Source organism: Salvelinus fontinalis, chromosome 1, assembly GCF_029448725.1.
Source record: "Salvelinus fontinalis isolate EN_2023a chromosome 1, ASM2944872v1, whole genome shotgun sequence".
Lineage (NCBI taxonomy): Eukaryota > Metazoa > Chordata > Actinopteri > Salmoniformes > Salmonidae > Salvelinus > Salvelinus fontinalis.
In genome coordinates, this window is record NC_074665.1 from 1,744,474 (window position 1) to 1,770,965 (window position 26,492).

At 46.1% G+C, this 26,492-nt stretch overlaps 1 protein-coding gene across 1 annotated transcript in view; it reads right to left on the reverse strand.

Moving 5' to 3' along the window:
* Positions 1 to 14,385: 14,385 nt before the first annotated feature.
* nid1a (nidogen 1a) overlaps positions 14,386 to 26,492 on the reverse strand; it is an 87,934-nt gene continuing 75,827 nt past the window's right edge. The window contains exons 20-22 of the mRNA XM_055935314.1: positions 25,097 to 25,220; positions 20,027 to 20,139; positions 14,386 to 15,899 (exon numbers count right to left, since the gene is read on the reverse strand). Coding sequence (XP_055791289.1) covers positions 15,766 to 15,899; positions 20,027 to 20,139; positions 25,097 to 25,220 — 371 coding nt within the window. The 3' untranslated portion in view covers positions 14,386 to 15,765. The remainder of the gene's footprint in view (positions 15,900 to 20,026; positions 20,140 to 25,096; positions 25,221 to 26,492) is intronic.

The following is a 26,492-nucleotide window of genomic DNA, read 5'->3' on the forward strand; positions in this document are numbered from 1 at the left end:
AAGTACCAGGCCATACCATGGCTATATACAGGAAGTACCAGGTAATACCATGGCTATATACAGGGAGTACCAGGTAATAACATGGCTATATACAGGGAGTACCAGGTAATAACATGGCTATATACAGGGAGTACCAGGTAATAACATGGCTATAGATAGGGAGTACCGGGTAATAACATGGCTATATACAGGAAATACCAGGTAATAACATGGTTATATACAGGGAGTACCAGGTAATACCATGGCTATATACAGGAAGTACCCGGTATTGCCTGGTAATCCCTGCACATCAACTCAGTGTATATAGCCACGGTATCGTTCTCTCTCTGCATTGTTGTGAAGGGTCAGAAGTAAGCATTTCACTGTTTGTCACATGCTTCATAAACCAGCAGGTGTAGACTAAGAACATTTGATTTGATCATTTGATTTGATCATTTGATTTGAGACAGATAGAGTCTGTGTGGTCTGTCAGTGTGCGTCTCCATCACACAGCTGGGTAACTATGGAAACCCCTGACATCAGCACAACAGAGAGAGAAGAGAATTGCAGGGTCGTCGAGTATACACACACACACACACACACACACACACACACACAATCAATCAATCGATCGTAGCCCTCTGCAGTACAGGCACCAGGCCAACAGGGAGGGTCTCTAGTTACCAGGGAACCCCTCACAGGACAGAGACAGCCTCCATTAAACACATAACTAGACAGACTGGGACTGGAGCGTATTCATTCAGCACAGCTGTTAACACGGTACACTGATCCACTGAGGCAGAGACATATAGAGACATGATGCGACCAGCACAGCTCTACTTGCTATCGAGGGAGAGGGGGCCGTCTGTCGTCAGAGGAGAGGGAGAGGGGGCCGTCTGTCGTCAGAGGAGAGGGAGAGGGGGCCGTCTGTCGTCAGAGGAGAGGGAGAGGGGGCCGTCTGTCGTCAGAGGAGAGGGAGAGGGGGCCGTCTGTCGTCAGAGGAGAGGGAGAGGGGGCCGTCTGTCGTCAGAGGAGAGGGAGAGGGGGCCGTCTGTCGTCAGAGGAGAGGGAGAGGGGGCCGTCTGTCGTCAGAGGAGAGGGAGAGGGGGCCGTCTGTCGTCAGAGGAGAGGGAGAGGGGGCCGTCTGTCGTCAGAGGAGAGGGAGAGGGGGCCGTCTGTCGTCAGAGGAGAGGGAGAGGGGGCCGTCTGTCGTCAGAGGAGAGAGAGCCGTCTGTCGTCAGAGGAGAGAGAGCCGTCTGTCGTCAGAGGAGAGAGAGCCGTCTGTCGTCAGAGGAGAGAGAGCCGTCTGTCGTCAGAGGAGAGAGAGCCGTCTGTCGTCAGAGGAGAGAGAGCCGTCTGTCGTCAGAGGAGAGAGAGCCGTCTGTCGTCAGAGGAGAGAGAGCCGTCTGTCGTCAGAGGAGAGAGAGCCGTCTGTCGTCAGAGGAGAGAGAGCCGTCTGTCGTCAGAGGAGAGAGAGCCGTCTGTCGTCAGAGGAGAGAGAGCCGTCTGTCGTCAGAGGAGAGAGAGCCGTCTGTCGTCAGAGGAGAGAGAGCCGTCTGTCGTCAGAGGAGAGAGAGCCGTCTGTCGTCAGAGGAGAGAGAGCCGTCTGTCGTCAGAGGAGAGAGAGCCGTCTGTCGTCAGAGGAGAGAGAGCCGTCTGTCGTCAGAGGAGAGAGAGCCGTCTGTCGTCAGAGGAGAGAGAGCCGTCTGTCGTCAGAGGAGAGAGAGCCGTCTGTCGTCAGAGGAGAGAGAGCCGTCTGTCGTCAGAGGAGAGAGAGCCGTCTGTCGTCAGAGGAGAGAGAGCCGTCTGTCGTCAGAGGAGAGAGAGCCGTCTGTCGTCAGAGGAGAGAGAGCCGTCTGTCGTCAGAGGAGAGAGAGCCGTCTGTCGTCAGAGGAGAGAGAGCCGTCTGTCGTCAGAGGAGAGAGAGCCGTCTGTCGTCAGAGGAGAGAGAGCCGTCTGTCGTCAGAGGAGAGAGAGCCGTCTGTCGTCAGAGGAGAGAGAGCCGTCTGTCGTCAGAGGAGAGAGAGCCGTCTGTCGTCAGAGGAGAGAGAGCCGTCTGTCGTCAGAGGAGAGAGAGCCGTCTGTCGTCAGAGGAGAGAGAGCCGTCTGTCGTCAGAGGAGAGAGAGCCGTCTGTCGTCAGAGGAGAGAGAGCCGTCTGTCGTCAGAGGAGAGAGAGAGAGAGAGCCGTCTGTCGTCAGAGGAGAGAGAGAGAGAGCCGTCTGTCGTCAGAGGAGAGGGAGAGAGGGCCGTCTGTCGTCAGAGGAGAGGGAGAGAGAGCCGTCTGAATGAATTATACCCAGAGAGGAAGATGCTACAAACAGTCATTACACACGGTGTGTGGACTGCTGTGTGCGTGAGAGAAGCACACAGATGATGGTACCCACCCTGTCATAAAACAAAGCCACGATGATAACTCAGAAGAGAGAACAGACCGAGGCAGCTGCTGCTACTCTGTTGAACATGGGGGGGCTTGGGGATCTCCATGGCAACTGGGGACATGAGTAGTAGTCATTCTGAACCCCGTCATACCGGAGGGGGCGGAGTGGCCTTCAAAACACCTGACTGACCCCAATTTCACAAAGACACTGACTAATATTGAAGCTCATTTGCATGTAGTCCTCACTTCAAATCAAAAAAAGTTTATTGGTCGCATGCATAGTTTTGCAGCTGTTTTGTTATGTTCCTAGCGCGGACAACGCAGCAGTATCTAGAAAACATCATTCAAAGGAGTTTAAAAAAAGAAATGAAGATATATCAGAACGAGCCCCGTCAGGGTCCAGACTATAAATCAGAACGAGCCCCGTCAGGGTCCAGGATATAAATCAGAACGAGCCCCGTCAGGGTCCAGGATCTAAAATCAGAACGAGCCCCGTCAGGGTCCAGGATCTAAAATCAGAACGAGCCCCGTCAGGGTCCAGGATCTAAAATCAGAACGAGCCCCGTCAGGGTCCAGGATCTAAAATCAGAACGAGCCCCGTCAGGGTCCAGGATATAAATCAGAACGAGCCCCGTCAGGGTCCAGGATATAAAATCAGAACGAGCCCCGTCAGGGTCCAGACTATAAATCAGAACGAGCCCCGTCAGGGTCCAGGATATAAAATCAGAACGAGCCCCGTCAGGGTCCAGACTATAAATCAGAACGAGCCCCGTCAGGGTCCAGGATCTAAAATCAGAACGAGCCCCGTCAGGGTCCAGGATATAAAATCAGAACGAGCCCCGTCAGGGTCCAGGATCTAAAATCAGAACGAGCCCCGTCAGGGTCCAGGATCTAAAATCAGAACGAGCCCCGTCAGGGTCCAGGATCTAAAATCAGAACGAGCCCCGTCAGGGTCCAGGATCTAAAATCAGAACGAGCCCCGTCAGGGTCCAGGATATAAATCAGAACGAGCCTCGTCAGGGTCCAGGATCTAAATCAGAACGAGCCCCGTCAGGGACCAGAATATAAAATCAAAACGAGCCCCGTCAGACTCCAACCAAACACTTCCTGTAGTTGTTGATCAGTCCACCTTTAGCTGTAATGACTCCAACCAAACACTTCCTGTAGTGGTTGATCAGTCCACCTTTAGCTGTAATGACTCCAACCAACCACTTCCTGTAGTTGTTGATCAGTCCACCTTTAGCTGTAATGACTCCAACCAACCACTTCCTGTAGTTGTTGATCAGTCCACCTTTAGCTGTAATGACTCCAACCAACCACTTCCTGTAGTTGTTGATCAGTCCACCTTTAGCTGCCATGACTCCAACCAACCACTTCCTGTAGTTGTTTGATCAGGCCACCTTTAGCTGTAATGACTCCAACCAAACACTTCCTGTAGTTGTTTGATCAGGCCACCTTTAGCTGTAATGACTCCAACCAAACACTTCCTGTAGTTGTTTGATCAGGCCACCTTTAGTTGTAATGACTCCAACCAAACACTTCCTGTAGTTGTTGATCAGTCCACCTTTAGCTGCCATGACTCCAACCAACCACTTCCTGTAGTTGTTTGATCAGTCCACCTTTAGCTGTGATGACTCCAACCAACCACTTCCTGTAGTTGTTGATCAGTCCACCTTTAGCTGGGATGACTCCAACCAAACACTTCCTGTAGATGTTGATCAGTCCACCTTTAGCTGGGATGACTCCAACCAAACACTTCCTGTAGATGTTGATCAGTCTGTCACGTCGCTGTGAAGGAATGTTGGCCCACTCTTCCATGCTTTACCTCAGCGCCATTTGTGTGTTTTCACTTCAAGCATGAACTGCTCGTTTCAAGTCCTGCACCGATATCTCAACTGGGATTCGGTGTGGACTTGGACTAGGCCATTTCCAAAACTTCCAATTAGTTGCTTTTTCACCATTTTTCATGGAGACTTGAGTGTGTGTGTTTTAGATCATTGTCTTGCTGCATGACCCAGCTGCAACTTCAGCTAAAGCTCAGAGACGGACGTTCTCCTGTAGAGTTCTCTGTTACGGAGCAGAATTCATGGTTCCTTCTAAGGCAAGTCGTCCAGGTCGTAAGGCAGCAAATCATCCCCAATCCATCACACTACCACCACCATGCTGGACCGTTGGTGTGAGGTTCTTACTGTGGAATGCAGGGTTTGGTTGTCACCAGACATAAATGGGACCCATCTCATTCAACAAATTGACTCACCTGTCAATATAACAATCTTCCAAGAGTCTTGATGGCCGTCCAGGTGCTTCCTGGTGCGTCCTGGACAAGATGTGTCCCATTATGTCTGGTGAAAATGACAGCAGCTCTGTGTTTTCCTGGAAGCGGGAGAAGGTTTGTAGCTTGTCAGGAGCGAGGCGTCGGCGTCCGCGACGTGGATGGCTTTCCCTTTCTGAATCCGTGATTGTTTGGAGTCCTTTCCACATACGTCTCGTGTCTGAGCTGTTGAATTGCAACTCCAAATTGTCCCTGTACTGACGTTTCGTCTCCGATTGCCTTGAAGACATAGCTGCTCTGTTTATACGCCTCCATGTTCCCAGTCACCTTAACGTGGTTAAATGTGGTGGTTCGCGCATTCAGCTTTGTACAAATGCTGCCATCTATCCACGGCTTTTGGTTTGGATAAGTTCTTGTCACAGTAGGTACAACATCTTCTATGCACTCCCTGGTGAACCCAGTCTCAGTATATGTCGATACTATTCCCAGAGGCCACCTGGAACATTTGCCAGTCCGAGGGATCAAAACAGTCTTGGAGCATAGACTCAGATTGGTCAGACCAACGTTGAACAGTCCTTACCACGGGTGTATCGGCAACTAAGCATCGTGATATCGTATTGTGACGTCCCTGGCAATTTCCAACCCTAGACAATATATCTGGAGCAATATATCTGGAGAGAGCCATGATTTCCGTATAACAGAGTATGATACAGTCCCTGATGTCTCTCTGGAAAGAGATCCTCGCCCTGAGCTCGTCTACTTTATTGTCCAGAGACTGAACGTTAGCGAGTAATTAACTCGGACGTGGTGGATGGTATGCTCGCTGCCTGAGCCTGACGACAAACTCTCCGGCGTCGACTTTATGATATAGCACCTGGGATGAACGGGGCTGCCTCAGGAAGTCCAAACAAAGGATCCAGTTCAGGGAAGTCACATTTATGGTGAGTGACCGCCAATCTAATGTCCTAAAGATATATTTGGTGAGTGACCGCCAATCTAATATCCGAAAGTTATATTTGGTGAGTGACCGCCAATCTAATATCCGAAAGTATTATTTGGTGAGTGACCACCAATCTAATGTCCGAAAGTTATATTTGGTGAGTGACCGCCAATCTAATGTCCTAAAGATATACTTGGTGAGTGACCGCCAATCTAATGTCCAAAAGTTATATTTGGTGAGTGACCGCCAATCTAATGATATCTGGAGTAATATATCTGGAGAGAGCCATGATTTCCGTATAACAGAGTATGTTACAGTCCCTGATGTCTCTCTGGTAAGAGATCCTCGCCCTGAGCTCCTCTACTTTATTGTCCAGGGACTGAAAGATATTTCCAGCTGTAGGTAATAATACCAGAAACGTCCTGAGTATAATAATGTGAGAAATACAAAACAACAATATACTGCAAAGTTGGCTTGGAGCTAGAAGCAGGGCAATCGTGTCTGTCGGTGCCGTCTTGTCACTTCTCTCTCCCTCCATGACTGCTCCTCTCCTCTCTTCAGAGAGAGGAGCAGTCGATGAGGGAGAGACGACAACTTGAACCAAAGGGTAAATTAGCTTTTAATATCCAATGGAGAAGACAAAAAATGCCTCACCGCTTTTCCAAACACCTACCCCAGAATCATCCCAGACCTGTTGGTTAACACACCACCTAACCACTCCTTAGTCAGAGGAGTGAGGACCACGGAACTGCAAAGTCTTCGCTTGAACAGAACTAGGGCTTCGGCTACTAGCCTAAGTGACATATCAATGCTTTTACAGAAGGAGCAGAGGACGCCATACAAAGATATTGTATGGAGGATACCTCATCTCCTTTCTACAGCCTACAGTAACTAGGTCATTGTTAAAATACCCAGTTTATCTCCATAGAAACAAGTGATCTTGTGACTTCCTCCTTGACAAAAGCATTATTAAAGCCTCAGTATGACTCAGAGCAAAGCGCTATGAGTCCACGGACTACGCAATGCTGTGAATATATCCAGGATAGGGCCCGGATTCATAAGGCATTTGTGATCTAGGGTCAGCTTTTGCCTTCTGATCATAATGAATAGGATTCAAATGGACAACAGGGGACCTGATCCAAGATCAGCGGCTCTGCAGTCCAATCCCAGGCTTTACGCTGGTGGTTGAGCAGACTAATCGGAGTCTGGTGATCTCTCTGTTGAAGACTCACGGTCATGGGGTGAGAGGTACCAGAAAGAGAGGGGGAGGTGGTTAACAGCAGATAAATGTGGCCTGGGAGAGGTCAGAAGAACTAGAAAGATACCCCAGTGAGAGGAGGGAGATGCCATCAGTGTATAGGTGGCCTGGGAGAGGTCAGAAGAACTAGAAAGATACCCCAGTGAGAGGAGGGAGATGCCATCAGTGTATAGGTGGCCTGGGAGAGGTCAGAACTTAAAAAAGACAACTTCCTCTAAAAACAGACGTCTCAGTTTGGTATTTACCATTTTACTCAGGCCCTTCAGGCTGGGCTCAGTCTAGTAACTGAGAAAAAGCCCTGTGCTTCGTATGCTTGGCCAGACAGACACCCAGCAGGCAAGCTGTGGTTAACACTCCCACCCACCTAATCAACTATGCTGTAACTTACAGCTACTCCGTCCGTCTCATGCTGGCTCGTCTCTATCAGTTAAAACAAAGGGTTTGAAAAGATGGAATTGAATGACTTTTCCATTAATTAAACATGACTTTTAACTAAATTTCCATGACCAACAATTGTGAACATTCAATTGCCAAAACAAACTGTTAGGTCCACACTGGGTAGACCTCAATAGAAAAATAGGAAATTAATATGAAATTATACAATATTTGACTTATTTTTCATCATCTCATCTCAGGCAGTAGCAGCCAGACAACGTTGTCCTCCCCATACTGTGCTGTCTGTAGTCCCCTGTCTGTAGTCCCCTGTCTGTAGTCCCCTGTCTGTAGTCCCCTGTCTGTAGTCCCCTGTCTGTAGTCCCCTGTCTGTAGTCCCCTGTCTGTAGTCCCCTGTCTGTAGTCCCCTGTCTGTAGTCCCCCTGCCCATAGTCCCCATACTGTCTGTAGTCCCCCTGCCCATAGTCCCCATACTGTCTGTAGTCCCCATACTGTCCGTAGTCCCCATACTGTCTGTAGTCCCCCTGCCCGTAGTCCCCATACTGTCTGTAGTCCTCTGTCTGTCTGTAGTCCCCATACTGTCTGTAGTCCCCCTGCCCGTAGTCCCCATACTGTCCGTAGTCCCCATACTGTCTGTAGTCCCCCTGCCCGTAGTCCCCATACTGTCTGTAGTCCTCTGTCTGTCTGTAGTCCCCATACTGTCTGTAGTCCCCCTGCCCGTAGTCCCCATACTGTCCGTAGTCCCCATACTGTCCGTAGTCCCCATACTGTCTGTAGTCCCCCTGCCCCATAGTCCCCCCTGCCCGATGCACTCTGTTTCTAGCCTACATTAGCAGGCGTAAAAGTGTATCCAACTCTGTCCAAACCAGAAAGAACAGTCGCAATGGATTATGGTCATTGTAGTTAATTACCTAGGTTGAATATTATTTTTTGCTTAATGAAAACTACAACTCCCTTCAGCCCAGCGTCCCACATGGTTCAACTACAAATCAAGAACTAATGGTCAACTAGTTGTTTAATAACCAGAAAAAAAATACATTTTGGTTAATCGCTCAGCACAAGATTAAACAGACAACACACACAGCCTTTTCATGAGCCTCTGACCTAATCTGTTGCCATTTGGACAAACATGATTGAGGTTTTAGTGAACTACCCCTTAGCATCCACACCAGACCACAGCTACATCACAAGTAAATCCAGACTTTAAGTAGCCAAAATAGAAACATTTGTATACCACTGATGATGTGGCACAGAAGAGACCTGTCACAGGCTGCACTAGTCTATAGTCCTCTAAACTAGTCTGTATACCACTGATGATGTGGCACAGAAGAGACCTGCCATATTAACACAGAGGCTAGCCTATAGCCGTCTTTGCCATAAGGGCGGCAGGAAGCCTAGTGGTTAGAGGGTTGGCCTAGTAACCGAAAGGTTGCTGGATCGAATCCCCGATCTGACAAGGTACAAATCTGTTGTTCTGCCCCTGAACAAGGCAGTTAACCCACTGTTCCCCTGAACAAGGCAGTTAACCCACTGTCCCCCTGAACAAGGCAGTTAACCCACTGTTCCCCTGAACAAGGCAGTTAACCCACTGTTCCCCTGAACAAGGCAGTTAACCCACTGTTCCCCTGAACAAGGCAGTTAACCCACTGTTCCCCTGAACAAGGCAGTTAACCCACTGTTCCCCTGAACAAGGCAGTTAACCCACTGTTCCCCGGTAGGCCGTCATTGTAAATAAGAATGTGTTCTTAACTGACTTGCCTAGTTAAATAAAAGGTTAAATAAAAAAGACAAACTAGACAGACTGAACCATCAGGCCTGTTATCAACTCAGGTTTCTTTATAGAGAATTGTGCAGAAGCAACTTTCCCTTGTGTTACGTATGATGTGACTGAAGTAGCCAAGCCGACGGGCCGTGCACCTAGGGGCAAGCCGAAACAGATGTTTCCCCACAAATGTTTTCCTCGATCAGCTTAATCCTGTGATGAACGATCACCATTCTTATTCTCCTGAGTTGGTCTAATCTCCTACCGGGAAAAATCTACAAAGTAGACCATGTGGCTTACCGGAACCCAGCTAAGTAATGAGCAGTGGTATAATGAATAACAGCAAACATCCCATTAAGCCATTATACTACTGGTATCCATGTATATTACAGCCAATGCCTCTATATTAGGCTAGTATACTGCAGTAGGGATTTTCCACATCTACAGAAGTGTATTTCACATATTATTCATTGACAGAAACCTACTTTTAAAAAGTCATACAACAAAAAAACGATCAGGCTGCAACAGCTGCAACGTGAATGACAGTTTAATCACATTTAAAAAAGCATCTTGTGTCATACGAGTTGTGTTGTGGCCAGCTCTGGTCTGGGTCGTTAGCTTCGTAATGCCCTGGACCAGAGCTATGCTGTGGCTTGCTACTGGCTAGCTGCTGTTGGACCTACCTGTAGCTCTGCTCCTTGTTCTCGACAGTCCATGTACTTCTCCCAGGCAAAGGCCAGGTTAGCCAGGTGTGGATTGGCCATGTCCCCGGGCTGTAGGTCTACTCCCGGCAGCAGAACAAGGTGCGGTTGGGGACAGTGACTGACTCACTCCTCCTCCTCCTCCTCATCGGAGGAAGTCAAATGTTAACCAAGGACCAGCTCAGCTCAGTTCAACAGCCAGTTTATCCGAGTCACACATAATCCATGATGTCTGGCTGTAGCCTCGATCAGCTGGTTCACACTGTCAGTGTTGCTTCCGTTTGTTGGTTCCTGCAGAAAACAGCACAATAAAAACAAGTGTTGACACTTTTGCAAACATCTGGTTGGGTGTCTGTACAGAACAAAGACTGTAGTTGGTCATCTGCTAGCTAGCATTATAATTAAACGAATATTAAGTCAATAAATAAATGACAATTTAAAATAATTTCCACTCTTCCCACACCATAAATAACTTAACGCTAGTTAGCATTGGCTCCCAAAACAACCTCTTAACTTATTTCATACTGGACACAGAGACATAAAAATGGTATGTGGGGAAGTAGATAAAATGGCCACATTGCCAAAATCTCAAATTATCCCTTTAACGTCCAAAAGCGGAAGTCGCATCACAGGCTCTCTTGGGGACTCTGCAAAGGCTACTGACGCGTTCAACACATCTGTGAACTCGGAAAATACGAGGTCAGAGCATGACGTCAGTGAACTTCAGGTCGAAAAGTCAGAGTTCTACAATGGAGGCCCATTCAAATCGATTTTTCCCCGGTTCCCAGTTGTTTTGAACATACTGAAGTCGGAGATTTCTCAGTTCCCAGTTGATTTGAATGCGGCATACATCACAACTGATTGCATGGTGTGACAACCGCTGGCTAGCAGCTGTCAATAGTTGCTAGCCTTAGATAGCATACTAGCGACATAGCTAGCTACGATAACTTATTGTGTCTGGCAAGCAGCAATTGCACATTTCAAAATTAAAATCCTGGACAGTGCTTACGGTTTGAAAATGGGATGGCTACAAGGTAGAATTGCAGGCTCCAGTGATGGAAAAAGCCGCAAGGACCATTTCCCCGTAAGAGACTGGCTCAGTTAGCTGTGTAGCTACTGCATTGCTAGCTAGAGCTGTCAAACTGAAACGTCCCGCATTTCCAACGACGCGTCTACAGAACGAAACGATACCAAACCGTCCCAAAGCCGTTATAAAGCTTCAAACGATCACTCTTTCACTTTTACAAGCAGCTGAAAATGGCAAGTCACGTTAGCTAGCTGTTCTCACATACCCGTTCGTTCCTATGAGAGTATCCAGGATGCTTTCCAAGCGGCAAACTATCCACGGTTGAGAATATCATACGGAATACACAAACCGAGGACGACAACCGCCACGGATCTGTGGTCTAGTCGCCATTGGATAAAAAAAAGAGGCTAAACCCCGCCCCATCAATCTATGGCTCTGACCGACCCGTCAATCATCGGACGTCATCAGTGTCCCCCTCTGGGGGCGGGGTCTCTAAAACAGCACAGTGACTGTACAAAGGGCACACAACGAGCGACCGATTTTCACGGGATGCAAAGGGAGAGAACATTTGAATGTTTTGAAGCACAGTTTTATACTAGACAGGAATTTGCCCTGAATTCACCGAAAATAAATGCCTCGCTACAAACACACGGTGTAATGGAGCCTTTTATTAATACACTGAGTGAGCTCGTTTATAGGCCTTCTACAGTGATGTTGGTTTTTTTCTTGTGTTGAGAAAAAAACAGGATGCCACGCAAGGATGTGGGCAGAGGCAAGCACCAGCTAGCGAGATCCTATTGGCACGTTCTGGCATTTATTTGCATATTTCCTTTAGGGAACGCCTACACTGTGACGCGTGTGTGTGTGCAGTAACTCAACTCGCCCTTGCACTCCTGATCAACGCATTTTTTTTTTTTTTTTTTAACTTTGGCAGAGAGTAAAGTCCACAACACGCAGTGCACTCTGTTTGTTACAGATTCTAGTTTTGTAAACAGAACATTGTATGGAGATCAAATGTTTCATCGGTGAGAAAATTTGCAGAATGTCGGCCAAAATCCATCTTTTTCCGTCTTCTCCCACTGCAGGCCACAGGGCTTCCTCTCAGCACCATCAAATCAAATGATCTTGCCCGCATACACATATTTAGCAGATGTTATTGGTCACATACACATATTTAGCAGATGTTATTGCGGGTGTAGCGAAATGCTTTTGTTTCTAGCTCCGACAGTGCAGCAATATCTAACAATACACAACGATACACACGAATCTAAAAGTTAAAGAAACATAGAAATATTAGGAAGAGCAATGTTAGAGTCCGGAGTACACATTATAGAGTCCGGAGTACACATTATAGAGTCCGGAGTACACATTTTAGAGTCCGGAGTACACATTATAGAGTCCGGAGTACACATTATAGAGTCCGGAGTACACATTATAGTGTAAGTTATTCTCCAGACTCTGACATTGCTCTTCCTAATATTTCCATATTTCTTAATTCAATTCTTCTTATTTCAATGTATATAGCATATACACACACTACCATTTTTGAAAGAAAAGCTAATTTTTTGTCCATTAATATAACATCAAATTGATCATAAATAGTGTAGACATTGATAATGTTGTAAATGACAATTGTAGCTGGAAACGGCAGATTTTTTACGGAATATCTACATAGTCGTACAGAGGCCCATTATCAGCAACCATCACTCCTGTGTTCCAATGGCACGTTGTGTTAGCTAATCCACTTAAAAGGCTAATTGATCATTTAAAAAACATTTTGTAATTATGTTAGCACTGCTGAAAACTGTTGTTCTGATTAAAGAAGCAATAAAACTGGCCTAATTGAGTATCTGGAGCATCAGCAATTGTGGGTTCGATTACAGCCTCAAAATGGCCAGAAACAAATAACTTTCTTCTGAAACTCATCGGTCTATTGTTGTTCAGAGAAATGAAGGCTATTATATGCGAGAAATTGGCAAGAAACTGAAGATCTGGTACAACACTGTGTACTACTCCCTTCACAGAACAGCGCAAACTGGCTCTAACCAGAACAGAAAGAGGAGTGGGAGGCCCCGGTGCACAACTGAACAAGAGGACTAGAGTGTCTAGTTGGAGAAACAGACGCCTCACAAGTCCTCAACTGGCAGCTTCATTAAATAGTACCTGCAAAACACCAGTCTCGACGTCAACAGTGAAGAGGCGACTCCGGGATGCTGGCCTTCTAGGCAGAGTTCCTCTGTCCAGTGTCTGTGTTCTTTTGCCCGTCTTAATCTTTTATTTTTATTGGCCAGTCTGAGATAAGGCTTTTTCTTTGCAATTCTTTCACCCATTGACTTTTTCCACATTTTGTTACAACCCGAATTTAAAATGGATTCAATGGAGATTTTGTGCCACTGGCCTAGGAGTTAAGAAGTTAAACTTTGTTTAACAAATCACATAATAAGTTGCATGGACTCACTCTGTTTGCAATAATAGGGTTTAACGTGATTTTTGAATGACTACCTCATCTCTGTACCCTACAATTATCTGTAAGGTCCCTCAGTCGAGAAGTGAATTTCAAACGCAGATTCAACCACAAAGACCAGGGAGGTTTTCCAATGCCTCGCAAAGAAGGGCACCTATTGGTAGATTCCTTTTGTAGTGCACTCATTTTGACCAGGACCCATAGAGCTCTAATTTAAAGTAGTTCACTAAACAGCCAATAGGCGCTATTTGGGCGACACACTAAGGACGGGGCGGTCTCCGTATCAGTTGGAAATACCTGTGTTCCGTTTCGTCAACAACAAGATTATGAAATTTTGAACATTTTGATGATTTTGATTTTGATGATGAAATTTTGAAATTTATGAACATTTTTGAACATCTTGGCATAGTTCTGTTATAATCTCCACCCGGCACAGACAGAAGAGGACTGGCCACCCCTCATAGCCTGGTTCCTCTCTAGGTTTCTTCCTAGGTTTTGGCCTTTCTAGAGAGTTTTCCCTAGCCACCGTGCTTCTACACCTGCATTCTAGCTGTTTGGGGTTAGAGGCTGGGTCTCTGTACAGCACTTCGAGATATTAGCTGATGTACGAAGGGCTATATAAAATAAACTTGATTGATTGATGAAATAACTGTTTTTTGTTGTTCGTTCTAGGCGGCATATAGACGTTCTTGTTTCTGATCTAAGACTATGTCATCTCATTTCAATGTCCATGAATGCGTAGTCTACACTACACATAACGTGAATACTTTCAATTCTATCAACATTCCTGTGAGAATAGACAATATCGATTAATTATCAATTGGTATGAACTTGAAGATATTTATCTTCCGAAAATGATATTATGGCAACCTCTGTAACATTAGTTCACTAACACTCGCTAATATGGCAACATTCCCGTCCATATATGAATCGCAGGCAGCATTGGAAACTAAGTCAACATCGTCATCTAACGGTGTATTATAGCTGAACACACATTGGCCCATTGTAATACGTGATTGTATCCGGCTGACGCCAGGGGGCACCATAAATCCACGAAGAAGAAGGAGCCCTTGAAGAAAGAACACGTTTTGCTTCCACACCTCTGTGAAGTGTAGATTTACTGTATGTATATAGAACGTCTTTGTATTTACAAGTCTTTGTAAGTTATGTAGCTTTTTGTACCATTAAAACAAAAACATATCACACATCTGTAAAACAAAAAAAACATTTTTTTTTTAATTGGATAGCTGCACAGGATGGACAGTAAACTCCTCTCTGCCACTCCAGCAACGAATACAGTCGACTCTGTAACATACGTTTAAATGGGGGATGCAGGGGGTGATCTGATGCCACACATTTCACAGAGCAAGGAGGGGAGTCGTAACAAGCTAAGATTTATTTTGACCAACAACAGTTGGCTTGATATAATAATACTAACACACACAAATCAAAATCACATGGATTTTCCTTGAAATACTCTTATCAGCTCCATAGAACAATGTATTTATACTTCAAACGTATTTATTTACAATTCTAAATAAAAATGTATGTGACTTTATAAACGGGAAATTTAAAAAACTACCTGGGATAAAAAAAAATCAGTGAGATAAAGAGATAAAATGGTTTCAGTGGCGATGTTCAGAACAGCGACAGTCTAGATGTCATATTAATATAATCTATAGAAAGGGCTTGGTACCTCTAACCCTGGTAACCCTGGTAACCCTGGTAACCCTGGTACACTCGCAAAGGCTGCCAGCCCACACCATTACGACATCATTGACGTGAACGGTGAGGCCCGTTCTACGGTTTATATTTCTATGTTAAGAGACTAGCGGCATCTAACTCCTCAGGGCACCAGAGAAGACATGAGGCTACGTATCTATGGTTACGTTCTCCGCCGACTACATCGTATTCTTTGTTGCATTGTATCAACCAACGGTTGTGTAGTACATCACGGACTGCGCAGCCAGCCACCAGTTTTCTATATTACATCAGATTGCTGGTATATAAAGGGCTTTATAAAGTAAATGTTATTGATTGATTGATTGGTTGATATATCAAATGATGTGGTTAGCAGATAAACTGTATGTTAATTAAACACACATCCAGATGTTGTGAGATCTGGCAGGCGTCTACAATGTAGTCAGCCTGGGATCAAATCAAGTCCAATTTGACTTGTCACATGCTTGGTAAACAACAGGTGTAGACTAACAGTGAAATGCTTTCTCACGGTCCTTTTACAAAAATGCAGAGTTAAAGATAAGATAAAATACACATGATGTAGCCATTATTTCTGAGTGCCCTGTCTGTCTCTCAACCTGCCCCCCTCCCTCTCCACCTCAATACCTACCCCCCCCCCCTTCTCCACTTCAAAACCTGCCCCCCTCCCTCTCCACTTCAAAACCAGCCCCCCTCCCTCTCCACTTCAAAACCTGCCCCTCCCTCTCCAATTCAATACCTGCCCCCCTCCTTCTCCACCTCAAAACCTACACCCCTCCCTCTCCACTTCAAAACCTACCCCCCTTCTTCTCCACTTCAAAACCTACCCCCCTCCCTCTCCACTTCAAAACCAGCCCCCCTCCCTCTCCACTTCAAAACCTGCCCCCCTCCCTCTCCACACAGCTGACGCCAAGTGCATTGTTGGGACACAGACAGGAGCGACCTCTGGGTGTGGCCAAACATAGGTGGGTGCATCCTCCATTGTTCACCGCGCAGTAGTTTTTACCTGGTGGGAAGAGAAAAAACAGACATTAGTTACCGCCACGCAGTAGTTTTTACCTGGTGGGAAGAGAAAAAACAGACATTAGTTACCGCCACGCAGTAGTTTTTACCTGGTGGGAAGAGAAAAAACAGACATTAGTTACCGCCACGCAGTAGTTTTTACCTGGTGGGAAGAGAAAAAACAGACATTAGTTACCGCCACGCAGTAGTTTTTACCTGGTGGGAAGAGAAAAAACAGACATTAGTTACCGCGCAGTGTTAATATGGAGCGTCCTGGGGTAGACTAGCGTCCTGCGGTAGACTAGCGTCCTGGGGTAGACTAGCGTCCTGCGGTAGACTAGCGTCCTGTGGTAGACTAGCGTCCTGGGGTAGACTAGCGTCCTGGGGTAGACTAGCGTCCTGGGGTAGACTAGCGGCCTGCGGTAGACTAGCGTCCTGGGGTAGACTAGCGTCCTGGGGTAGACTAGCGTCCTGCGGTAGACTAGCGTCCTGGGGTAGACTAGCGTCCTGCGGTAGACTAGCGTCCTGGGGTAGACTAGCGTCCTGGGGTAGACTAGCGTCCTGCGGTAGACTAGCGGCCTGCGGTAGACTAGCGTCCTGGGGTAGACTAGCGTCCTGGGGTAGACTAGCGTCCTGCGGTAGACTAGCGTCCTGGGGTAGACTAGCGTCCTGGGGTAGACTAGCGTCCTGGGGTAGACTAGCGTCCTGCGGTAGACTAGAGTCCTGGGGTAGACTAGCGTCCTGCGGTAGACTAGCGTCCTGGGGTAGACTAGCGTCCTGGGGTAGACTAGCGTCCTGGGGTAGACTAGCGGCCTGCGGTAGACTAGCGTCCTGGGGTAGACTAGCGTCCTGGGGTAGACTAGCGTCCTGCGGTAGACTAGCGTCCTGCGGTAGACTAGCGTCCTGGGGTAGACTAGCGTCCTGGGGTAGACTAGCGTCCTGCGGTAGACTAGCGGCCTGCGGTAGACTAGCGTCCTGGGGTAGACTAGCGTCCTGGGGTAGACTAGCGTCCTGGGGTAGACTAGCGTCCTGCGGTAGACTAGCGTCCTGCGGTAGACTAGCGTCCTGGGGTAGACTAGCGTCCTGGGGTAGACTAGCGTCCTGGGGTAGACTAGCGTCCTGGGGTAGACTAGCGTCCTGGGGTAGGCTAGCGTCCTGGGGTAGGCTAGCGTCCTGCGGTAGACTCGCGTCCTGCGGTAGACTAGCGTCCTGGGGTAGACTAGCGTCCTGGGGTAGACTCGCGTCCTGGGGTAGACTAGCGTCCTGCGGTAGACTAGCGTCCTGGGGTAGACTAGCGTCCTGGGGTAGACTAGCGTCCTGGGGTAGACTAGCGTCCTGGGGTAGACTAGCGTCCTGGGGTAGACTAGCTTCCTGGGGTAGACTAGCGTCCTGGGGTAGACTAGCGTCCCGGGGTAGACTAGCGTCCCGGGGTAGACTAGCGTCCCGGGGTAGACTAGCGTCCCGGGGTAGACTAGCGTCCCGGGGTAGACTAGCGTCCCGGGGTAGACTAGCGTCCCGGGGTAGACTAGCGTCCCGCGGTAGACTAGCGTCCCGGGGTAGACTAGCGTCCCGGGGTAGACTAGCGTCCCGGGGTGGACTAGCGTCCTGGGGTAGACTAGCGTCCTGCGGTAGACTAGCGTCCTGCGGTAGACTAGCGTCCTGGGGTAGACTAGCGTCCTGGGGTAGACTAGCGTCCTGGGGTAGACTAGCGTCCTGGGGTAGACTAGCGTCCTGCGGTAGACTAGCGTCCTGGGGTAGACTAGCGTCCTGGGGTAGACTAGCGTCCTGCGGTAGACTAGCGTCCTGGGGTAGACTAGCGTCCTGGGGTAGACTAGCGTCCTGTGGTAGACTCGCGTCCTGGGGTAGACTAGTGTCCTTTGGTAGACTCGCGTCCTGCGGTAGACTAGCGTCCTGGGGTAGACTAGCGTCCTGGGGTAGACTAGCGTCCTGCGGTAGACTAGCGTCCTGGGGTAGACTAGCGTCCTGGGGTAGACTAGCGTCCTGGGGTAGACTAGCGTCCTGGGGTAGACTAGCGTCCTGTCCAGGGGTTGTAAAAGCCGCCTCACGCAGAAACAAGTTCCCGCCACATGGACTGTTCTGATTCAGACAGAGAAGGCCCACTGGACACAGACGTCAGTTCACTAACAAGAATTTAAAGTGAAATCAACAGAAATATAACCAGCCCATCGGTGGAAAAGTTTGGTGGAGAAAAAATATACAAATTCCAGAAATTCCTTTACGTTGATGACTTTTGTCAAATCCAATCAGTTCTCCACGTTGATTCAACGTTTGTGCCCAGCGGGTACTCACTTCTTCCTGACGCAGACCAGGAAACGAACGCTAACTGAGGACAACAGCAGATGTTTAGGATCTACAGTCCCTGGTTCCTTATGTAATACTATTTAGCTTGTATCCACCCCTCCCTTCACACAGTAACATGTCGTCTCCCCTAGTATCCCTTATCTCCTTCTCTCAGTGGTACCATAGGGAGATAGTAATGGGTTATATAGATCTACTGCGGACAGTGGTACCATAGGGAGATAGTAATGGGTTATATAGATCTACTGCTGACAGTGGTACCATAGGGAGATAGTAATGGGTTATATAGATCTACTGCTGACAGTGGTACCATAGGGAGATAGTAATGGGTTATATAGTTGACAGTGGTACCATAGGGAGATAGTATGGGGTTATATAGTTATATAGTTGACAGTGGTACCATAGGGAGATAGTAATGGGTTATATAGTTGACAGTGGTACCATAGGGAGATAGTAATGGGTTATATAGATCTACTGCTGACAGTGGTACCATAGGGAGATAGTAATGGGTTATATAGATCTACTGCTGACAGTGGTACCATAGGGAGATAGTAATGGGTTATATAGATCTACTGCTGACAGTGGTACCATAGGGAGATAGTAATGGGTTATATAGATATACTGCTGACAGTGGTACCATAGGGAGATAGTAATGGGTTATATAGATCTACTGCTGACAGTGGTACCATAGGGAGATAGTAATGGGTTATATAGATCTACTGCTGACAGTGGTACCATAGGGAGATAGTAATGGGTTATATAGATCTACTGCTGACAGTGGTACCATAGGGAGATAGTAATGGGTTATATAGATCTACTGCTGACAGTGGTACCATAGGGAGATAGTAATGGGTTATATAGTTGACAGTGGTACCATAGGGAGATAGTAATGGGTTATATAGATATACTGCTGACAGTGGTACCATAGGGAGATAGTAATGGGTTATATAGATCTACTGCTGACAGTGGTACCATAGGGAGATAGTAATGGGTTATATAGATCTACTGCTGACAGTGGTACCATAGGGAGATAGTAATGGGTTATATAGATCTACTGCTGACAGTGGTACCATAGGGAGATAGTAATGGGTTATATAGTTGACAGTGGTACCATAGGGAGATAGTAATGGGTTATATAGATCGACTGCTGACAGTGGTACCATAGGGAGATAGTAATGGGTTATATAGATCTACTGCTGACAGTGGTACCATAGGGAGATAGTAATGGGTTATATAGTTATATAGTTGACAGTGGTACCATAGGGAGATAGGAAAGTGGACAGGGAATATATATATATATATACCTTTTAAAAAGACCATATATAACCAGGATCATTAAAACAGTATGACCAAGATAATTAATACAGTATATGACCATGATAAATAAAATAGTAAATGAACAAGATAATTAAAACAGTATAACCAAGATAATTAAAATAGTGTGACCAAGATATTTAAAAGACTATTTGACCATGATAATTAAAACATTATATTATCAAGATAATTAAAACAGTATGACCAAGATAATTGTGTGTGTGTGTCTGTGTGTGTATGTGTGTGTGTGTGTGTGTGTGTGTGTGTGTGTGTGTGTGTGTGTGTGTGTGTGTGTGTGTGTGTGTGTGTGTGTGTGTGTGTGTGTGTGTGTGTGTGTGTGTGTACCCGAGGGGCTTGCTCTTGCACATTTCCTGAATTCCTTCATACCATCTATGACCCTGATAGTTAAACCTTATGACCAAGGCCATGTGTGTGTGTGTGTGTGTGTGTGTGTGTGTGTGTGTGTGTGTGTGTGTGTGTGTGTGTGTGTGTGTGTACCTGAGGGGCACTGAGCGTATGCCGTGGTGATTCCGTATAGCCTGGTCTGTTTCTGAGGCTGGAACACATCCGTTTCCGTGCCAGCTTGACGATCCACCATGATCACTGCATCCCTGAGACCAATAACAACTACACATCAGATACTGAGCAATCACCACACATGGATGCTAACACACACACACACACACACACACACACACACACACACACATACACACACACACACACACACACACACACACACACACACACACACACACACACACACACACACACACACACACACACACTGAACTGAACAAACCCTAACACACACTGAACTGAACAAACCCTAACTCTAACACACACTGAACTGAACAAACCATAACACACACTGAACTGAACAAACCCTAACTCTAACACAAACTGAACTGAACAAACCCTAACTCTAACACAAACTGAACTGAACAAACCCTAACTCTAACACACATTGAACTGAACAAACCCTAACTCTAAAACACACTGAACTGAACAAACCCTAACTCTAAAACACACTGAACTGAACAAACCATAACTCTAACACACACTGAACTGAACAAACCCAAACTCTAACACACACTGAACTGAACAAACCCAAACTCTAACACACACTGAACTGAACAAACCCTAACTCTAACACAAACTGAACTGAACAAACCATAACTCTAACACAAACTGAACTGAACAAACCCTAACTCTAACACAAACTGAACTGAACAAACCCTAACTCTAACACAAACTGAACTGAACAAACCCTAACTCTAACTCTAACACAAACTGAACTGAACAAACCCTAACTCTAACACAAACTGAACTGAACAAACCATAACTCTAACACACACTGAACTGAACAAACCATAACTCTAACACACACTGAACTGAACAAACCATAACTCTAACACACACTGAACTGAACAAACCCTAACTCTAACACACACTGAACTGAACAAACCATAACTCTAACACACACTGAACTGAACAAACCCTACATAAGGGCGCAATTTTGGTTTTCATGTTTCAAGAAGCGTGACTCTCCTAAACATTCCAACATTCTTGGACTCCAAGAGTCAAGGTTCAAAGCTGTTTCTACTAGCCCAAGTACCAGCCTATTGAAGGGCTTGCAGGCAAGCGTAACGTCCATCCCTGTTAACACAAAAGCTCTTCAATAGTCTGTCTGCCTCCTCCAGTCAGTGTAGTAGATATTATGATAGTTATGTCTGGGTCCAGTCTACCTCCTCCAGTCAGTGTAGTAGATATTATGATAGTTATGTCTGGGTCCAGTCTACCTCCAGTCAGTGTAGTAGATATTATGATAGTTATGTCTGGGTCCAGTCTACCTCCTCCAGTCAGTGTAGTAGATATTATGATAGTTATGTCTGGGTCCAGTCTACCTCCTCCAGTCAGTGTAGTAGATATTATGATAGTTATGTCTGGGTCCAGTCTACCTCCTCCAGTCAGTGTAGTAGATATTATGATAGTTATGTCTGGGTCCAGTCTACCTCCTCCAGTCAGTGTAGTAGATATTATGATAGTTATGTCTGGGTCCAGTCTGCCTCCTCCAGTCAGTGTAGTAGATATTATGATAGTTATGTCTGGGTCCAGTCTACCTCCTCCAGTCAGTGTAGTAGATATTATGATAGTTATGTCTGGGTCCAGTCTACCTCCTCCAGTCAGTGTAGTAGATATTATGATAGTTATGTCTGGGTCCAGTCTACCTCCAGTCAGTGTAGTAGATATTATGATAGTTATGTCTGGATCCAGTCTGCCTCCTCCAGTCAGTGTAGTAGATATTATGATAGTTATGTCTGGGTCCAGTCTACCTCCTCCAGTCAGTGTAGTAGATATTATGATAGTTATGTCTGGGTCCAGTCTACCTCCTCCAGTCAGTGTAGTAGATATTATGATAGTTATGTCTGGGTCCAGTCTACCTCCTCCAGTCAGTGTAGTAGATATTATGATAGTTATGTCTGGGTCCAGTCTACCTCCTCCAGTCAGTGTAGTATATATTATGATAGTTATGTCTGGGTCCAGTCTACCTCCTCCAGTCAGTGTAGTAGATATTATGATAGTTATGTCTGGGTCCAGTCTACCTCCTCCAGTCAGTGTAGTAGATATTATGATAGTTATGTCTGGGTCCAGTCTACCTCCTCCAGTCAGTGTAGTAGATATTATGATAGTTATGTCTGGGTCCAGTCTACCTCCTCCAGTCAGTGTAGTAGATATTATGATAGTTATGTCTGGGTCCAGTCTACCTCCTCCAGTCAGTGTAGTAGATATTATGATAGTTATGTCTGGGTCCAGTCTACCTCCAGTCAGTGTAGTAGATATTATGATAGTTATGTCTGGGTCCAGTCTACCTCCTCCAGTCAGTGTAGTAGATATTATGATAGTTATGTCTGGGTCCAGTCTACCTCCTCCAGTCAGTGTAGTATATATTATGATAGTTATGTCTGGGTCCAGTCTACCTCCTCCAGTCAGTGTAGTAGATATTATGATAGTTATGTCTGGGTCCAGTCTACCTCCTCCAGTCAGTGTAGTAGATATTATGATAGTTATGTCTGGGTCCAGTCTACCTCCTCCAGTCAGTGTAGTAGATATTATGATAGTTATGTCTGGGTCCAGTCTACCTCCTCCAGTCAGTGTAGTATATATTATGATAGTTATGTCTGGGTCCAGTCTGCCTCCTCCAGTCAGTGTAGTAGATATTATGATAGTTATGTCTGGGTCCAGTCTACCTCCTCCAGTCAGTGTAGTAGATATTATGATAGTTATGTCTGGGTCCAGTCTACCTCCTCCAGTCAGTGTAGTAGATATTATGATAGTTATGTCTGGGTCCAGTCTACCTCCTCCAGTCAGTGTAGTAGATGTTATGATAGTTATGTCTGGATCCAGTCTGCCTCCTCCAGTCAGTGTAGTAGATATTATGATAGTTATGTCTGGGTCCAGTCTACCTCCTCCAGTCAGTGTAGTAGATATTATGATAGTTATGTCTGGGTCCAGTCTACCTCCTCCAGTCAGTGTAGTAGATATTATGATAGTTATGTCTGGGTCCAGTCTACCTCCTCCAGTCAGTGTAGTAGATATTATGATAGTTATGTCTGGGTCCAGTCTACCTCCTCCAGTCAGTGTAGTAGATATTATGATAGTTATGTCTGGGTCCAGTCTACCTCCTCCAGTCAGTGTAGTAGATATTATGATAGTTATGTCTGGGTCCAGTCTACCTCCTCCAGTCAGTGTAGTAGATATTATGATAGTTATGTCTGGGTCCAGTCTACCTCCTCCAGTCAGTGTAGTAGATATTATGATAGTTATGTCTGGGTCCAGTCTACCTCCTCCAGTCAGTGTAGTAGATATTATGATAGTTATGTCTGGGTCCAGTCTACCTCCTCCAGTCAGTGTAGTAGATATTATGATAGTTATGTCTGGGTCCAGTCTACCTCCTCCAGTCAGTGTAGTAGATATTATGATAGTTATGTCTGGGTCCAGTCTACCTCCAGTCAGTGTAGTAGATATTATGATAGTTATGTCTGGGTCCAGTCTACCTCCTCCAGTCAGTGTAGTAGATATTATGATAGTTATGTCTGGGTCCAGTCTACCTCCTCCAGTCAGTGTAGTAGATATTATGATAGTTATGTCTGGGTCCAGTCTACCTCCTCCAGTCAGTGTAGTAGATATTATGATAGTTATGTCTGGGTCCAGTCTGCCTCCTCCAGTCAGTGTAGTAGATATTATGATAGTTATGTCTGGGTCCAGTCTACCTCCTCCAGTCAGTGTAGTAGATATTATGATAGTTATGTCTGGGTCCAGTCTACCTCCTCCAGTCAGTGTAGTAGATATTATGATAGTTATGTCTGGGTCCAGTCTACCTCCTCCAGTCAGTGTAGTAGATATTATGATAGTTATGTCTGGGTCCAGTCTACCTCCTCCAGTCAGTGTAGTAGATATTATGATAGTTATGTCTGGGTCCAGTCTACCTCCTCCAGTCAGTGTAGTAGATATTATGATAGTTATGTCTGGGTCCAGTCTGCCTCCTCCAGTCAGTGTAGTAGATATTATGATAGTTATGTCTGGGTCCAGTCTACCTCCTCCAGTCAGTGTAGTAGATATTATGATAGTTATGTCTGGGTCCAGTCTACCTCCTCCAGTCAGTGTAGTAGATATTATGATAGTTATGTCTGGGTCCAGTCTACCTCCTCCAGTCAGTGTAGTAGATATTATGATAGTTATGTCTGGGTCCAGTCTGCCTCCTCCAGTCAGTGTAGTAGATATTATGATAGTTATGTCTGGGTCCAGTCTACCTCCAGTCAGTGTAGTAGATATTAATGATAGTTATGTCTGGGTCCAGTCTACCTCCTCCAGTCAGTGTAGTAGATATTATGATAGTTATGTCTGGGTCCAGTCTACCTCCTCCAGTCAGTGTAGTAGATATTATGATAGTTATGTCTGGGTCCAGTCTACCTCCTCCAGTCAGTGTAGTAGATATTATGATAGTTATGTCTGGGTCCAGTCTACCTCCTCCAGTCAGTGTAGTAGATATTATGATAGTTATGTCTGGGTCCAGTCTACCTCCTCCAGTCAGTGTAGTAGATATTATGATAGTTATGTCTGGGTCCAGTCTACCTCCTCCAGTCAGTGTAGTAGATATTATGATAGTTATGTCTGGGTCCAGTCTACCTCCTCCAGTCAGTGTAGTAGATATTATGATAGTTATGTCTGGGTCCAGTCTACCTCCTCCAGTCAGTGTAGTAGATATTATGATAGTTATGTCTGGGTCCAGTCTACCTCCTCCAGTCAGTGTAGTAGATATTATGATAGTTATGTCTGGGTCCAGTCTACCTCCTCCAGTCAGTGTAGTAGATATTATGATAGTTATGTCTGGGTCCAGTCTGCCTCCTCCAGTCAGTGTAGTAGATATTATGATAGTTATGTCTGGGTCCAGTCTGCCTCCTCCAGTCAGTGTAGTAGATATTATGATAGTTATGTCTGGATCCAGTCTGCCTCCTCCAGTCAGTGTAGTAGATATTATGATAGTTATGTCTGGGTCCAGTCTACCTCCTCCAGTCAGTGTAGTAGATGTTCTTCCCATAGGAGGTGATTCCAAATGGGTACTGGATCGCCTCCATGGCCTTCCTCCTGTCTCCCTGCACTGGGTTCATACACTCGATCATGTGTGTTCCTGAAGGCCAGAGAATACATATTATATATCTAATTCTAACCCTGGGTTCTTACACCCCATCATGTTGTCCTGACGACAAGAGAATACATATTATATATCTAATTCTAACCCTGGGTTCATACACCCCATCATGTTGTCCTGACGACAAGAGAATACATATTATATACTGTACCTTCAGAAAGTATACACACATTGACTTGTTCCACATTGTGTTGTGTTACAGCCTGAATTTAAAAGGGATTAAATTGAGATTTTGTGTCACTGGCCTACACACAATGCCCCATACTGTCAAAGTCGATTAATGTTTTTATAAATGTTTACAAATTAATTAAAAATGAAAAGCTGAAATGTCTTCAGTCAATAAGTATTCAACCCCTTTGTTACGGTAATACGTTCAGGAGTAAAACTGTGTTTGTCACATCTGCTCCTGCCACACCCTCTACTGTTTATCCTGTGTCTTCTTGACCTGCAGCCACTCCCCCAATACTCTCTCCCTCTCCCTTTGTGTGTGTGATTGTGTGGGCGGAGACAGGTGTGCTGGAGTCAGAGCAGATCTCTACCAGCTGCAACCTGTTCCATAATCAAGACCTCTACAAATACTCAGTCCTGCCACTTCCACGCTGCCAGATCGTAATCTCTCAGTCTATGGTTCTAGCCGTTTGTTACTGTTAGGGCCTGTTATCCTGTTGGGCCTGTTTCCCTGTTAGATCCTGTTATCCTGTTGGGCCTGTTTTCCTGTTAGATCCTGTTATCCTGTTGGGCCTGTTTCCCTGTTAGATCCTGTTATCCTGTTGGGCCTGTTTCCCTGTTAGATCCTGTTATCCTGTTGGGCCTGTTTTCCTGTTAGATCCTGTTATCCTGTTGGGCCTGTTTCCCTGTTAGATCCTGTTATCCTGTTGGGCCTGTTTTCCTGTTAGATCCTGTTATCCTGTTGGGCCTGTTTCCCTGTTAGATCCTGTTATCCTGTTGGGCCTGTTTCCCTGTTAGATCCTGTTATCCTGTTGGGCCTGTTTCCCTGTTAGATCCTGTTATCCTGTTGGACCTGTTTCCCTGTTAGATCCTGTTATCCTGTTGGGCCTGTTTTCCTCTCAGTTCCGCCCACTCTGACTCTGGTTCCTGTCTCCAGTCCCACGTCTCCTCATCCTGCTACTCTGTCCTGGATTCCCCACTCTACTACTCCCTTGGATTCCCCTCTGGACCTGCTTAACCTGTCCCAACCCCTCTCGCTCCAGCCTCAGCCTCCGGACCTGGTTAACCTGTCCCAACCCCTCT